The sequence below is a fragment of the Phalaenopsis equestris genome, unplaced genomic scaffold, assembly GCF_001263595.1.
Source record: "Phalaenopsis equestris unplaced genomic scaffold, ASM126359v1 Scaffold000320, whole genome shotgun sequence".
Classification (NCBI taxonomy): domain Eukaryota; kingdom Viridiplantae; phylum Streptophyta; class Magnoliopsida; order Asparagales; family Orchidaceae; genus Phalaenopsis; species Phalaenopsis equestris.
Window position 1 is genome coordinate 244,378 of NW_018164762.1, and position 14,595 is coordinate 258,972.

The 14,595-nt window shown below is 33.4% G+C and overlaps 1 protein-coding gene across 4 annotated transcripts in view; it reads left to right on the top strand.

Moving 5' to 3' along the window:
* Positions 1 to 391: 391 nt before the first annotated feature.
* LOC110025664 (serine/threonine protein phosphatase 2A 55 kDa regulatory subunit B beta isoform-like) overlaps positions 392 to 14,595 on the top strand; it is a 30,707-nt gene continuing 16,503 nt past the window's right edge. Inside the window, exons 1-6 of one of the 4 annotated variants that reach the window (XM_020726256.1) lie at positions 392 to 760; positions 831 to 869; positions 6,895 to 6,998; positions 7,099 to 7,194; positions 7,280 to 7,399; positions 13,457 to 13,660. In XM_020726256.1, the coding sequence (XP_020581915.1) occupies positions 640 to 760; positions 831 to 869; positions 6,895 to 6,998; positions 7,099 to 7,194; positions 7,280 to 7,399; positions 13,457 to 13,660 (684 nt within the window). In that variant the 5' untranslated portion in view covers positions 392 to 639. Of the gene's footprint in view, positions 761 to 830; positions 870 to 6,894; positions 6,999 to 7,098; positions 7,195 to 7,279; positions 7,400 to 13,456; positions 13,664 to 14,595 lie in introns of all 4 variants that reach the window. The other 3 variants (XM_020726259.1, XM_020726257.1, XM_020726258.1) reach the window with 3 other exon arrangements.

The following is a 14,595-nucleotide window of genomic DNA, read 5'->3' on the forward strand; positions in this document are numbered from 1 at the left end:
TGCTACAGATATATAAATTTCCCTTGAAGTCACATTTAACTTTCATTACATGAGATCATCTTTTGTAAAGTTTGGAAGGATGCACTAAAAAAATAAGAAGAAAAATGAGATGTGCCAAAATAATTATGTACAATTTCTATGAAGTTATTTTAGTCCTAAAATTTATAGAACTGTCAAAATAATTCACACTATTTAAATTTAGATAAAAAAATATTCCTAGGGAGAATTATGAGAGGTTAATTTTAAAATATTAAAAAATATTTTGACATTTTAAAAACTCTTATTCAAATTCACCAATACAAATATTGAGGACGATTTTGACACAATTTAAATAATAAATTAAAAAAATAAAAAAAACCATGACTTTGCTAGGGCAAAATGGTCGAGCGAATGTAAACTTAATTTTTCTTCTCCGTCGTATCAGTCTCTGTGAACTATCTCCCCATACCCTCAACTCCCTTCATTTCTCTCCTTCTGGCTCGCCTGTCGCATGGATTAATTGGGTAAGATTTTCCGACAAGCGAGTGGCAGCGTCGCCTGTGATCTTCCTTGCAGGAATTGCGATCTCGAAAAGATATCGATTTTGATGCACAGGCCGATCGTCGTGGCCGAAGTTTGCGCCGGAAATCTACTCGGAGAATGAATGGGAAGGGAGGAGGTGAGGAAGCTGCTGCAGCGACTTCCTCGGCCCCACCGCCTCTGGATTGGAAATTCTCACAAGTATTCGGCGAGCGGACCGCCGGAGAGGAAGTCCAAGAAGGTATGCCCCTTTAGTTTGTTTTAGATCTGTACTCTAGGCCGGGGCTGATACATTCAATGGCGCAGCACAGTCAGCATAGCAGTTTCGTTTGGTCCGGCTGTTTCCGATGGTTAGATCTTACTTTGTGTTGATTTCTATTTTAGTCTCCGGTCTATCGATGATCATTTACGTTTTGCATATCTGGAAGTAGATAGGATAGAGAAGGGAGATTGGTGGTGAATTATTTTATTTTATTTTTGGGTATCGGGATTTTCTTGCGATGATGCGAGCTTAGTTTGTTTTTTTGTTTTCTGATGTTGATGATAGTTTGCAATGAACTTGTGCATTTCTGATTACAGTCAAACATGCTAGCAGCTCTTTGCTTATAGAACTTGATGAACATAAAGATATGCAAATATGGTACTTTTTGTTGATTGAGTCAATGGATTCTGGAAGCTATGTCAGATAAACGCCTCACTTTTTTCCCACTTTGATAAATACGACTCCTTTTGTGCTTCCTTCTTTATCCTTGTTAGCTTATATTCAACATTTTACAGAACGTTTTTTTTAATTCTTTCCATATTTTCGTGACAAGTGTCCATTTCCTTGATTTGCACTGGAATTTATTTGCTCCGAAGAAAGTGATTTTATATCTCCATACAATGTTCACAGTTATCGCTAAAAGCTTCCCATTGAGGTCATATATGATTGCATGTTCATTTTGTATTGTTCCAGTAACCACACCGTGGGAATTTTTAACTGGTGATTTTCTAAGCTTTTATTGTTCCTTCAAATTTTTTCGAGGTTGATAGGATTACTGTATATATGTAAGTGGCGCTAATCTTTCTTCATTTTGTATGTTCTGCATGTAGAAAGTTTAATAAAGCTTTAAATCAGTCCTGTAGAACGATCACTTTCACTTACAAACTAATACACTTTGCTCTGAAGGCTACTTGAAGCGCTAATTTAAACAAATAAGGTAAAATATGACTTTAGGAGGTGCAATAAATGTAAATTCAAAATACTTTTTCATAAACTTGATCAGCCAAACCAAACAGGATCATGGTTAGGTTTTGCTGTATTTTGAGGTTGGGAACTCCAATAAATTAATCAGTTTGCCATAATCAAATTGGGCAAACTATATACTTCTAATGCATTTAGATATTTTTATTACGACAAGCAAGTGCATTATGAAAAGTCAAGCTTGTGTGAGCCTACTTTATATTTCAGCCAAAACAAGGTAAAGTCATCTTGGTATGAGTTTTTCTAGCTGGATAAAAAGTTAAAAAATCCTTTAGCTACTTGTTTCATATTAGAGAAGTAAGGCAGTCTAGTGTCTGTTGATGGAGTATGTGTAGGCATTCCCAGCAATGTTCCATTAAAAGAGATTGAGAGCTATGCATGGTCTTCTATTTCTTACATTTCCTTGAGCTTCTTGGTTCTTGCAATTTAGATTACATGGTAATTTTAATTTATTAAAGATTCTCTTGGAGTGCATGGTTGTTGGTTGACAGTTTAAGCTTTTGGATATTGAAGTAAGGCAACAAGCACTCCAATAAATGAGGGGCCCAGGGTTTATGATAAGAAGTATCTTAGATGAATTAGGGATGAAATTATTGGTTGCTCTCCTTCCTTTTTGAATGGCTGTCCAGCTCTCACATCCCCTACTTCTGGTGGGGAGATCTCATCTCCTTCATGTCTTGCTGTCAAGAGCTTCCTCTACCCACTCTTGATTGGTTGGTTTGAAGTAATCTCTCCTTTATATATTTTCTTCGTCTTCTATCTTTTTTTTTTATACCTGCCACATTCATCTCTTTTTTATTGTTCTTTCCGCATTCCATCTCTTTTAACAACACTCAAGCTTAATTTTTTTTTTTGGTAAGCCAATCTACAAGCTGTTTATATAATAACACATTAAATATGTTAAATTCTTATGATCTCAGAAGTGAAATATTATGCAACTAAATTTCTTGAAGTAATTGGGAATGTTTGTTGGTGGCCTCTTCGTTTGTAGATGCATCTGAATTCATTGTAATTGCATTTATATTTGATGTGTAGGCACAGACTTAGATTATATTTCTTACTTGGAATAATGGGACAAGAAATGGCATGGTGAAAATTTGAGGACATAGTGATTAGAAGAATAAAATTATTATTTGCTGCCAAGGCACAAATTTATCTGAGAAATCTAATGATATTGGGAAATGGTTTAATTTATTGTATGTTTGAAATGTTAATAATAAAAAAGGGTACAGATAATAGTGGATAGATAGTTGATAGACAAAACTGCATAGGTGGATAGAGTTAATATTAGGTTGGTTGCTATTAAGTTACTTATCAGTGAAGATATTACAAATGTGATTAATATCTGTACTCTTAAGTTGGATGTGAAGAAACTTTGTAAAATCAAATTTTGAAGGTGATGAATGAATTAAACAATATATATTTATGTAAAAAAGGATAATTTTTTAGAATGACTTGCAGACGTACATGTTCTACTAAATGATTTTGAGAGAGAATTCATGATTAGTGTGTAATGGGACATATAATTGTAAAGAGAGAAGCTTTATTGATTTTAGAGTTGCATATGATCCTGCAGTACGGAATGCATACTTTATGAAACAGAAAATATGAAGGAAAGAGCTTAGAAGTGATTTTGCTCAAGTTAGATACATTAGACGATAAACTGTAATTAAAAATAATAATATTATAAAATGATAAAAAAATTATTTTGAGAAATGATAAAGGGATGAATGGAACACCCAAATTTTGCATTTTTACGAAAATAGTACAAAAATGCTTCTATTTATTATAATACCAGTCAAATCCTGGAAATTACAGTAAAACTACCAACTACATTAAAACTACCAGTCAAGTCCTCGAAATTACAATCAAATCCTGGTATTTATTATAATACCAGTCAAATCCTGAGAAATGATAAAGGGATGAATGGAACACCCAAATTTTGCTTTTTTACGAAAATAGTACTAAAATGCTTCTATTTATTATAATACCAGTCAAATCCTGGAAATTACGGTAAAACTACCAACTTTTATTTTCAATGATTTGTTAAATTCTTAGTAATTTGATTTTGTCATGCACAAGTATTTGGGTTTCTCAGTTCATTTAAAATAATTGGGTGCTGATTTTATAAAGAAAGAAATTATGGTGGCACTCTTGTAAATCTTGTAATTTTTAAATTATGAAAAGCCATTTTAGAAGAGCATAATGAATAAAATAATTTGGTAGATTATAGACATTTAAAGAATGATGGGGAGTTATCTCTAAAGAAGACACATTAAGGTTTTCTTGTGGCCTCTGAGACACCTATTGAGATGTTGAGATCTATGTGTGATGTTTTAATGGTTTGGTTAATAAACATTTTTAATGGAATTTTAAATTTAGGTGGATGACAAATGATTGGAGAAGCAACATTTTGGCATGAAGATTTAAGAGCAAAGAGGTTCAAGATTGTGATAATTATATAAAAATTATACTTATGACTTTGACAACAAACATTTTGGATTAGAATGATATGTGAAGAAAAAAAGAAGAAGAAGAATGGTTTTGGAGAATCAATTGAACTTAACACCAGCAAAAATTACCATGGAAACATATTTTTTTGTTAAAATCTTATGAAAATTAGATAAAAAGATCTAATGTCTTTTTATTGATTTTGATGTCACACGATCCTACCGTAATAATTGGTTGGTACACATCGAGAAAAAGGTTGAGTATCAAATATAGATTGAGACTATTAATGATATGTATGATCGAGCATTAGATAGAATTAGAAGTAGTTGCATTGTGATCAAGTAGTTCTCAATTATAGTAGGATTGTATCAATAATTAGCATTAAGTTTACATTTTTTTGTACTGGTCATGAAAATGCCTATAAAATGATATTTCAATTGAGGCCTTTACTGATAACTTAGTTTTAATCGTCGAGAGATTTATTAAAATGAACAAAAAGTTAAGAAATGTAAGCAACATCTAGAAGATAAGTGTTTTGTTTTATGCGAGGAGTATTTTGCTTAAATGCTAAAAGTATAAATTGAAGTGACACTTATTATTAATTAGAGCATTTGTGAGTTATTTATGTCATACACAAACATATACAAGTCATAGATAGAAATGATATGAATAATGAAATGATGCATAAAGTATCTAAAAATGAAGAATATTTTCATGAGATTAAGTGACCAATTAGAGACCGAGAGATAGAGACAATGTGAAGTGAGAGATAATATGAAGAAGAGGCATTTGGAAGCATTTTTAGAAATGTTTATGAGTGAGAAGCTACTAGTGCTAACAACAAGAGCCAATGAATAATGTAGAAGAATTAGCGAGCTAGTGAGTGTGAAGAGAAGAATCAGCATGAAACTACTAGCTCAAGTGGAAGGGAATGGAAAATTAACAAATAATTACTCAAGAACTATGAAAAATAAATTATTGTGCCTAGTTATTGTGGCAAATGTTGTACCGAACCATGAAATTTGAACACAAATCAAACCATGAAATTTGAACTAGATTTTTTCTTTGAGTAGCTAAGCTTACATGATGGTGCAAGACAATACACATTTTGCCATGAGCTTATGCTTTACAGGCAAGCATTGCACAGGGCTAGTGCATCACTTTACTTTGTTCCTAAAGCATGTTCTTAACAACATTGGTTGCAAGTAGGCTGACTATGTTTCTGGATTTGAGTGTTGCGCAGCAAAAAAAAATTGTGATAGCCACATTGAACATGGTAGAAATAAAATGTTAAAATGATTTTTTGCATATGGAATGATTGGTTGTAAATTTATTATCTTAAAGGGATGATGAGAGTGGCATCTATTGGAGATAAGGTGGTGATTTGGACATAAGTATAGAAATACAGCTATTAGATGGGCATGTCAGATTAACCTTGAAGGGCTAGAAAGCAAATGAGTTGGAACAAGTTAATATGAATAGAAGTTTTGCTAAAGAATTTGCATATAATAGATCTAACATCTGAAGTAACACTCATTAAAAGCAAACGAATGATGAATGATAATTCATAAAGCAGACCTTGAATTTTTTTGGTATAAGGTGTTAGTTATGCTGCCACCTTATGAAGCACAGATACTGACACTGAGACACAGATATGACACGACATGACATGATTTGAGGACTTGACATATATGATAAAAACATGGTATAATGCGTCATTGACTCATTTTTATATTTAATTAATTATTAACATGAAATATATAGTTTTCGATTATTCTTTATTAAAAATTCACAATACAAATTATACAAAAATAAAATTTTAATTTCATAAATTTAATTTATATTATAAAATTTTATGCTTATGAACATTAATTTTTAAAACTAAATATAATATATTTCAAAACAATTCATTTAACCCATAATCCAACTCATCTACTAAATTTTCAAAAATCTCATGATTACAAAAAGAGAATTACTAATGCTCCGCTTCGACGAATATTGGACGCACATTTGATACTCGATTTTGACGAATTCACAATACAAATTATACCCTAAACCCATGACGAGAGATAGGGCGGTTTTGACTGTGAGTGATTGTTAAGACTATACATATATTTATAATTTTCGAATTCCCATGTCCCTTTTTCTCGAAATCGTGTTAAGCTCACGACCGATGCGGTGTTGATGTGTGTCTTGGACAGATTAAGGCCGGAAAAAATTCAAACATATATTTTGTAGTGGTGGAGAAGTGTCAGAGAAGTGGGGCGTGTCTGATAAGTTTCGTTGTCCGTTACGTGTCCAACACGGTTACGACATATTTGTAGAAGTGTCGGTGCTACATAGCTGCCACCATTTATAGCCGAGATTGTTGCATGATTGTAGAAACCTTTGTTCTCTCTGCTCATTTTGGCTTGGCAATGCTTCCCATGTGGTATTTTAGTTAAATTGAATGTCATAATTCCTCTTAATCATGTTATTAATTTCCTGATGCATTTTTTTCAAAATTCCTTGGAACTCATGCGGTCATTGTGTTCTTTTTTTGCTTTATAATTTCATTCTGCTGTTTCTGTATGTTAGCATCATTGTGCTGTGCATTGCATATCTGACGCTGCTGCTATATGTTTCTCTTCACCCTATTGTTGGTTTTTGATCTTTCTTATGTATACTGTTATTTCTTGCAGTTGACATTATTTCTGCAATTGAATTTGACAAATCTGGAGACCACCTTGCCACAGGAGATAGAGGGGGTCGTGTAGTTTTATTCGAGAGGACAGATTTTAAGGAGGTATTGTGACCTCCATCAATTTTCTGATTTTTGGTGGATCAATAGGTGCTTTAGTTTATTTTTTATGAATTTCATATAATATAATACATCTATTATGCAGCATGGTTCTAGGAGAGATCTGGAGAAACAAGACTATTCAATCAGCAGTCATCCTGAATTTCGCTACAAAACAGAATTTCAAAGTCATGAACCTGAGGTATTATTTGTCTAAACTTATTTAAGGAGGATTGTTTCACGTAATTCATCTTTTGGCCTGTACTAGTTTCTTCTTTTTCCCTCAGTTTGACTACCTCAAGAGTTTGGAAATAGAAGAGAAGATAAACAAGATCAAATGGTGCCAAACTTCCAATAGCGCATTATTTCTTCTGTCAACTAATGATAAGACAATTAAGTTTTGGAAGGTAAATTTCATTCTTTTCCTTCACCTGTATATTTTTAGGCAGCACTTTTTGCATATGGTAGGTAGTGCTGCTTGAACTTGCGCATGGGCATTTTGTGAGGAGGAGTGCATCCTTCCACCATTTACTAGTATAAAGTTCTCTCTCGCATTAAATTTTTTATTATGGTATCTATATATATTAATATATGCATAATAAATTGTTTTGTCCTGATAAACTTTTTTTTTTGGTCAGTTTTTTTTAACTTTGAAGTTTGCATCCTTTGAGCTATTTTTTATATTTTTATACTGTCTCTATAGATTTTTGTTTGTCAAATTTAAATGGTAGATTGATATTATTTTCTAAGATTAAGACTCCTTATTTGTTTCTTTAGGGGCAATTGGTTTGCTTAGAACGGAATGTAGTGTACTTAAAATATAATTTATTTGAAATAGTTTTGAGTTCCTTTGTTTAATGTAAAATAAGTGCAGGAGTTTATATTTTTGGTATTTGGTTTGAAGAAAGTAAGGCCTCGTTTGAGGTTGTGGTGTTGCTCCAACACGGTGAAAAGAAAGCGGAGAAACAGAAAAACTGTCGTTTGGATGAGGCCTCACGATGAACGTTGGTTCCATCGCAGAGTACTCACTGGCGAAATTTAGAAAGCGACGAGGTCGAAGCAGTTGGACCAACGTTCGACGTTAGGTAAATAAAAATTACCAACTTATCCATCGGATTGTCACTGTGATTGGCTTCCCTGTTTATCCTTGGTTCTTTTCTCTATTTCTCGCTTTCTGTTTTCCTATCACCATCTCTGCCCCCTCTCTTGACTTCTTCCTCCAGCTCTGACCGAACCTAAATGTTTCAACCTGAATGAACAAAAACATCACCTACATCTTTCTCTTAAATGGCTTCCTCACTCCTCTTTCTCTCTAATTCCTAGGTGTGAATGCCAGAGCTTCTTCGGGATCCACAGGGAGCCCATTTTTAAGCTAGAGCCTTGCCTTTTCCCAACAACGATCACCAAGACCCTTCTTTCTATAACGTCACCTTTCCAAAGCATTCCTTCACAGTTCTCTCCTCTTCGCCCCTCCTCACCTGCTTTTCCTCTATTTATATTTCTTTCCTCTTCGAAAGTTTCCATCTCTGACATAAGAAATTTAAGATAATAAGGAAGAAGCTCTCAAATGATCTGCAGAGGAAGCTCGCGAGACAAGGTTAAAATAATATTTTTATTTTTCACGTTATAAAAAATAAACTTAAAACTAGGGCTGTAAACGAGCCAAGCTTGAGCGAGCTCAGGTTTGGCTCATATTCGACTTGTTCGAAACTGCTCGTGTTTGAAATCGACTCGTGTTCGAAATCAACTAGTGAACAGTGTGTTTTTGTTCTGCTCGATTTAAATATTCGTGTTCGTATTCGACTCGTGTTTGACTTGAAATTTGCTCCATTACGGCAAGATTTAAAGTATTATTTGAATCTAATTTAATATTTTTTACTCTATTTTTTTAATTAATAATTTTAATTGATTATAAATCTATGTATATATATATATATATATATATATATATATATATATTCGAGCGAAAACGAGCCGAACACAAGCGAACAAAGAGCCGAACTTTAAAGACTTGTTCGTTTTCAGCTCATTTACTTAACGAACGAGCCGAACACGAGCTACTTAACGAGCCGAACACAAGCTGTTCGCGAATAATAAGTTTTTTTGACAGCCCTACTTAAATCTGTGAACGACATCTTTTCATTCAAACACATTTTTTTTTACGGATCAAAATTTTAAAATGGAGCCTTTCCAGATTTCACTTTTAAAAGGACTTCCTCAAAAGATAAAATCCTCTCAAGCGAGGCCTGAATCAATGTAAAACACGGTCGATGGTGGCCGTGGCTTGCAAAGGCAATGACAGCGGCGACAGGGAAGGGGTGATGGTCGACGGTTCGATAGCGAGCTATTACAACGATGGGTTGCAATTTACATTGTATTTGAAAAGTGCGCAAATTTAATGAATTCAAAATACGCTTATTTTGAAGTGCATGCTCAATTCCATGTTCACCAAAGTTTTACACTGTATTCTTTTTTATCAAACCGATCATCCAAAATTTAAAAATTCTTGCATTTGGTTTATTTTACATTTTAAATTCATCATACAAAACATCTTAATAAAATGTTGCATATTTTATGGCCCGAGTCAACTTGGAATGATTGAATGTAATAGCATGAACTCTTGCCCATAGAAATATTTTTTGCTTTGGCCTAATGAGCCATTTGTAATAGCTCGAACTCTCACCCATTGGGATGTTGTCCGCTTTGGCCTAATGTTCTCATGATTTTGTTCCATTTATGTAACTTTCCAAGAGGCATCCTATGAGGGATCCCACATGAGCACACTTAACTTTAGAGTTTTTATTGAAATTCGAACCGTTTCACCAAAATGCGCCTCACTGTTTAAGAGTTCAACTTAATTCTATTAAGAGATTTCACAATCTCTCTCACTTGAGAAGCAACTGACTTCCTCGTCAAGACTCTTAACCTGAAATCACTCGCCGTGCAAATATTCCTATCTTCAAGCTTACGTAATGCTCTAATACCCTTTGAACAACCCGAACTCTCACCCATCGAGATTTGTCCACTTTGGCCTGTTGGCCTCACACTTTTGTCCCATTGGTGCAACTTCCGAGGAGGTGACCCATCCTTGGAGTGCTCCCACACGAGCACACTTAGCTTTCGAGTTTCTGATGAAATTTCAACGATTACACAAAAAGGTGTCTCAATGTTTAAGAGTTCAACTTCATTCTACTTAAGGGGTTCTAACAAGGGATCAAACTTCATGCATTTTTTAAGAAAATAAAAAATAGTTATAGGCATCTGCTACAATTTGAGGTAAAATGTTGTATTTAGAGTGAACTTTGAGCACATGTAAGAAAAAGGAATGGGATCAATCCCATCAATAAACAAGTAAGAAAAAGGGGAAAAAAACTATTTTTATCAAATGTTAAAAATGCGAAAAAATCATAGAGAAGAATTAATAATGTTATGAAAAAGTCGTTTGTCAAGAGAGGAATTTTTTTCCTTGAACTATTAGCCCAAAACCAAGCCGAGGTAATGGTGATCGTGAATGATTTAAACAATGGAAGAATCCGACAATCATGCGGTAAATCCAAAAATAAGCATGGGTCTAAACAAATATAGAATAGAAATCAGAATAATTCACAGCCAATCCGCCAAACTCTCCCAGATTAATGAGGCATCCAACGAAAAACAAGAAAATGAGTAAACAGTGGAATACCCTGGCAACACAAAAATAAAATTTAACAAAATAACTCAATGGAGCTAAGCCAGGAAGCAATTTATGGGCAATAAAAATAACTCATATATCTATTGCTACCAACAATATGAAAAGGAAATTTAGAATCTGAACCAACAATGCCCCCAAAAAAGAAAAAAAATTAATGCACATTGGTGATGAATGGCATAAAAGATCAAGGAAACCCCCATATGAGCTAATAAGGTTTTGTAAGACTAACAAAAATCATTAAGCAAATTAAGCGCTCAAGGTTAAATAGGCCATTATCCTACAATTTGAATAATTCCACCCTAATGGTCAATTGTCACAAATATGTTGCCCTAACCAATACATTAACAAAATTACAACTCACCATCATCATCCTCTAGAAACAATAAATGAGAACTCACTTACAAACATAACATAATAAAACATCTCTTAACACACACGATAGAAGTTCAAACCCAACCTAAAATGAGAATTGCAAGCAATATACAACCGTTATAAAAGGATTGCTCTAATCCACAAGAAAATCATGCTCAATGACTACACACTAGATATATCATCAAGGAATACATGATTTAAATATATTTAGGTAAGAATGTTAGCATAAAACAACAAAATAATGTACAACATTCGAAAAAATGACAACATAAAAGCATTAGGAAAGACATAAAAAAGTGCCATAGGTGCCTGGGTCATATGAAAAATTGATTTAAAGAAAACCACTCGATAGGCATTTGGAAAAAAAGCTAGTTACATATAAATTAATAAAGAAAGCAATTTATAGTAACAAATAGAAATGACTATGAGGAATCATGGTAACAAATAGTTAGTATGAGGTTGGTGATGATGATTTTACAAAACGAATAATGTGAAGTCGTAATCCATCAATTGGATGTAAAGCTAATGATGATTATCACATCTACTAAGAGATTTTCTCGACACCAACAAAATTCATGTGTCCTGTTAAGTGGTCAAGCCCAACTCTATTATTTAGTACATAGAAGCAATGTTTTTGTTCATTTCTATCTGGTAATCTTATCATACATGCTGCCTAAGGAAAAAGCCCAAAATTATCTCCTGACTATTCATATATGACCAATTTAGTTCTAGAGTATCACATTTGACCGAGTTAGTCTTTTGAACAAAATTGATCACAAATGGTCCCTCAAGCGCTAAATCAGGATCAATGTTGTATAGTTGAGGGATTAAATTGAGATCAATTTTGTATCTCAATTTCTATTAATTTCTATCTCAGCGACCATTTTTGTTCAATTTTTTATTGTTGAGAGACTAAATTGAAGTTATGAAGGTCAAATTTATTGTCTAAAGGCTTTCATTTGAGTATATCTAAAACTGAATACTTGCAATGTAATTTTAGTAGTAGTAGTATATCTAGTGGCGGGGTTGTAACAATGAGTGATCAAGTCAGTGATCAAGTCATTAAAAGGAAAAGGAGTGAGTGTTTTAGATATCTCGGGTCTATTGTTCAAAGTGATGGTGATATAGATGGGGATGTTCTTAGTAGATTCAAGTTGGATGGTTGAAGTGGCACAATGCATCGGTCCTATTGTGGGATAGAAAAGTTCCACTTAAACTTAAAGTAAAACTTTATAAGATGGTGATGAGAACTGCAATGCTTTTTGACGTGGAATGTTGGTCTGTAAAAGAGAAACATAAAATTAAATGTTGCTAAGATGAGAATGCTCAGGTGGTTGATTGGCTTTACACTTAGAGACAAAATGTAAAACGAATATATCAGTGAAAGGGTTGGAGTAGCTCCAGTGGTAGACAAGATTAGAAAGAGCTGCCTTAGATGGTTTGGTCACATTACACGTGGACCATTCGATGACCCAATTAGGAGAGTAGATATTTTAGAATGACTTATGTTAAGAAAGGTAGAGATAGATCTAAGAAAGACTTGGGCATGCTGTAAAAAAATTTTTCTTAATTTATTAGAATGAAATGAAAACCCAACACTCAATAGACACAATGGTGAAAAAATACTCATGTAGCTGACCCCACTTAGTGGGATAAAGCCTTGTTGCTGTTGTGGGACTAAATTGAAGAAGTATGTTACTCAGGAATTGAATTTGCCACATACGAATAGTCATGTGACTATTTTTTGGCCTTCTCAATCTTTTGGTATAATATATTTGTTTTCAATGACATATTCAGTGGGCTATATTATTAGTTATTCTTATTCTAAGGATTTTATGGCCATTTTGTTAGCAAGAGAGAGTGTAGTATCACATTTATTTAAGGACTAATAGCCAGTTGCATTAAAAGAATAAGCCATCGAATAATATACCATGTTAATTAAGTATCACTCATGTAGAAATGTTGGTTTTGTGAAATAATTTAAATTTAACAATTCATGGCACTTCGGTTTGTATGCTATCTTTTTTACTTTTGCCACCTTGTCATGTCTCAGCAGTTTATATGATGAGGAAAGTTTGAATTATTTGAAAATGTTTTGTTTTAGTTCATGTGCTCCTTAACGAACCTTCACACTCTATTTAGGAGGATTGAAACATATTTTTAATAGTCTTGCTAAGCATTTTTTTCTTTTATTTTCTTCTTCTTGTTCTTGTTGTTTTTCTTCACACTCAATTGAACTTAATGGAGAAAACTGATTCATGTAGCTGACCCCACTTACTGCCATTGAGGCTTGTTGCTGTTCTTATCTTATTCTTGTTCTGGAAGTGAAACAACCAACCTTGTTCCCTATCTTGATCATATACTACAGGTTTAAATGTGCTCTCGCTTTTGTACTATATAGGTGCAAGAGAAGAAGGTGAAGAGAGTTTCTGAGATGAATGTGAACCCAGCACAAGCTTCTGCAAATGGTAACATTCCTAGTTCTTGTTTTTCAAGTCCGAGAGCATGCCTGCCAAATGGTGGGTGTTCTGAAAGCCCATACAAGTATTTGAGCAATGACTTCAAGTTTCCTCCTGGGGGGTTTCCTACTCTGCGCCTTCCTGTGGTAGTTGTACTCACCCGGACTAGCGAATAAATTCATCTTATTGCATGAGTTATAGCACAAACCTCATTAAATTTGGTGGTACAAATCTTATGTAATGGACAATTAACTCGGAAACCATTATAAGTTTATCCAATCAAATGTTTTTTCAATGGGAAATTTACATAGGTGGCACACAATTCTTGTGTATTTGCATATCTCACACCTAAACTTTTATATTTACAGGTATAGCACTTTGGTGTTTTAAATCTATGCATGTAAAGGTGTATTTCACTTTAAAGAGCGGTAACAATGCTATTTTTTATGTGATATAAAAAAAAATGATTATTATGTGTGTAAATATGAAAGTTTAGGTGTGAGATGTGTAAACACATCAGAATTGTGTGCTATGTATGTAAATGCCCCTTTTTATTTAGCTGATGGTTTCCATAATTGAACCAATGTCTGTATTACTTACATGGAAAACAAATATGCTATTTTTTTTTGTTGATAGGTGGTAAAGTTTGTTATCCTGTTCCAGCACTCTAGCTGAAATTCTTTTGTTTCATAAATTTTGGTCTGTGATAAGTCCAGTTGATTTGCAATATGTTGGACTCCTTTGAAATATGTGGAGATTAACACTGTTCAGGTTTGATGAAATGGGCATGCACATTAGTAATGATTAATGCATGCAGCTATCAAATAAAATGTCAAATCATATTCTGAGAAAATAGTTAGACACATAGAAATGCATGCAATTTACAGATATAAAATCCTTAAGATGTAGTCTCTTTTATACTTCTATTTTTTAGAGGTATTTACATGTATATCATTCAATGTATTTACATATCTAACACCTAAACTTTTGTATATTTTTATTACCAAAAGTTCTCATATCTCATAAAAAATACCTCTATTTTAACTTTTAATAAGTGAAATAGACCTTTTTATGCATAGGT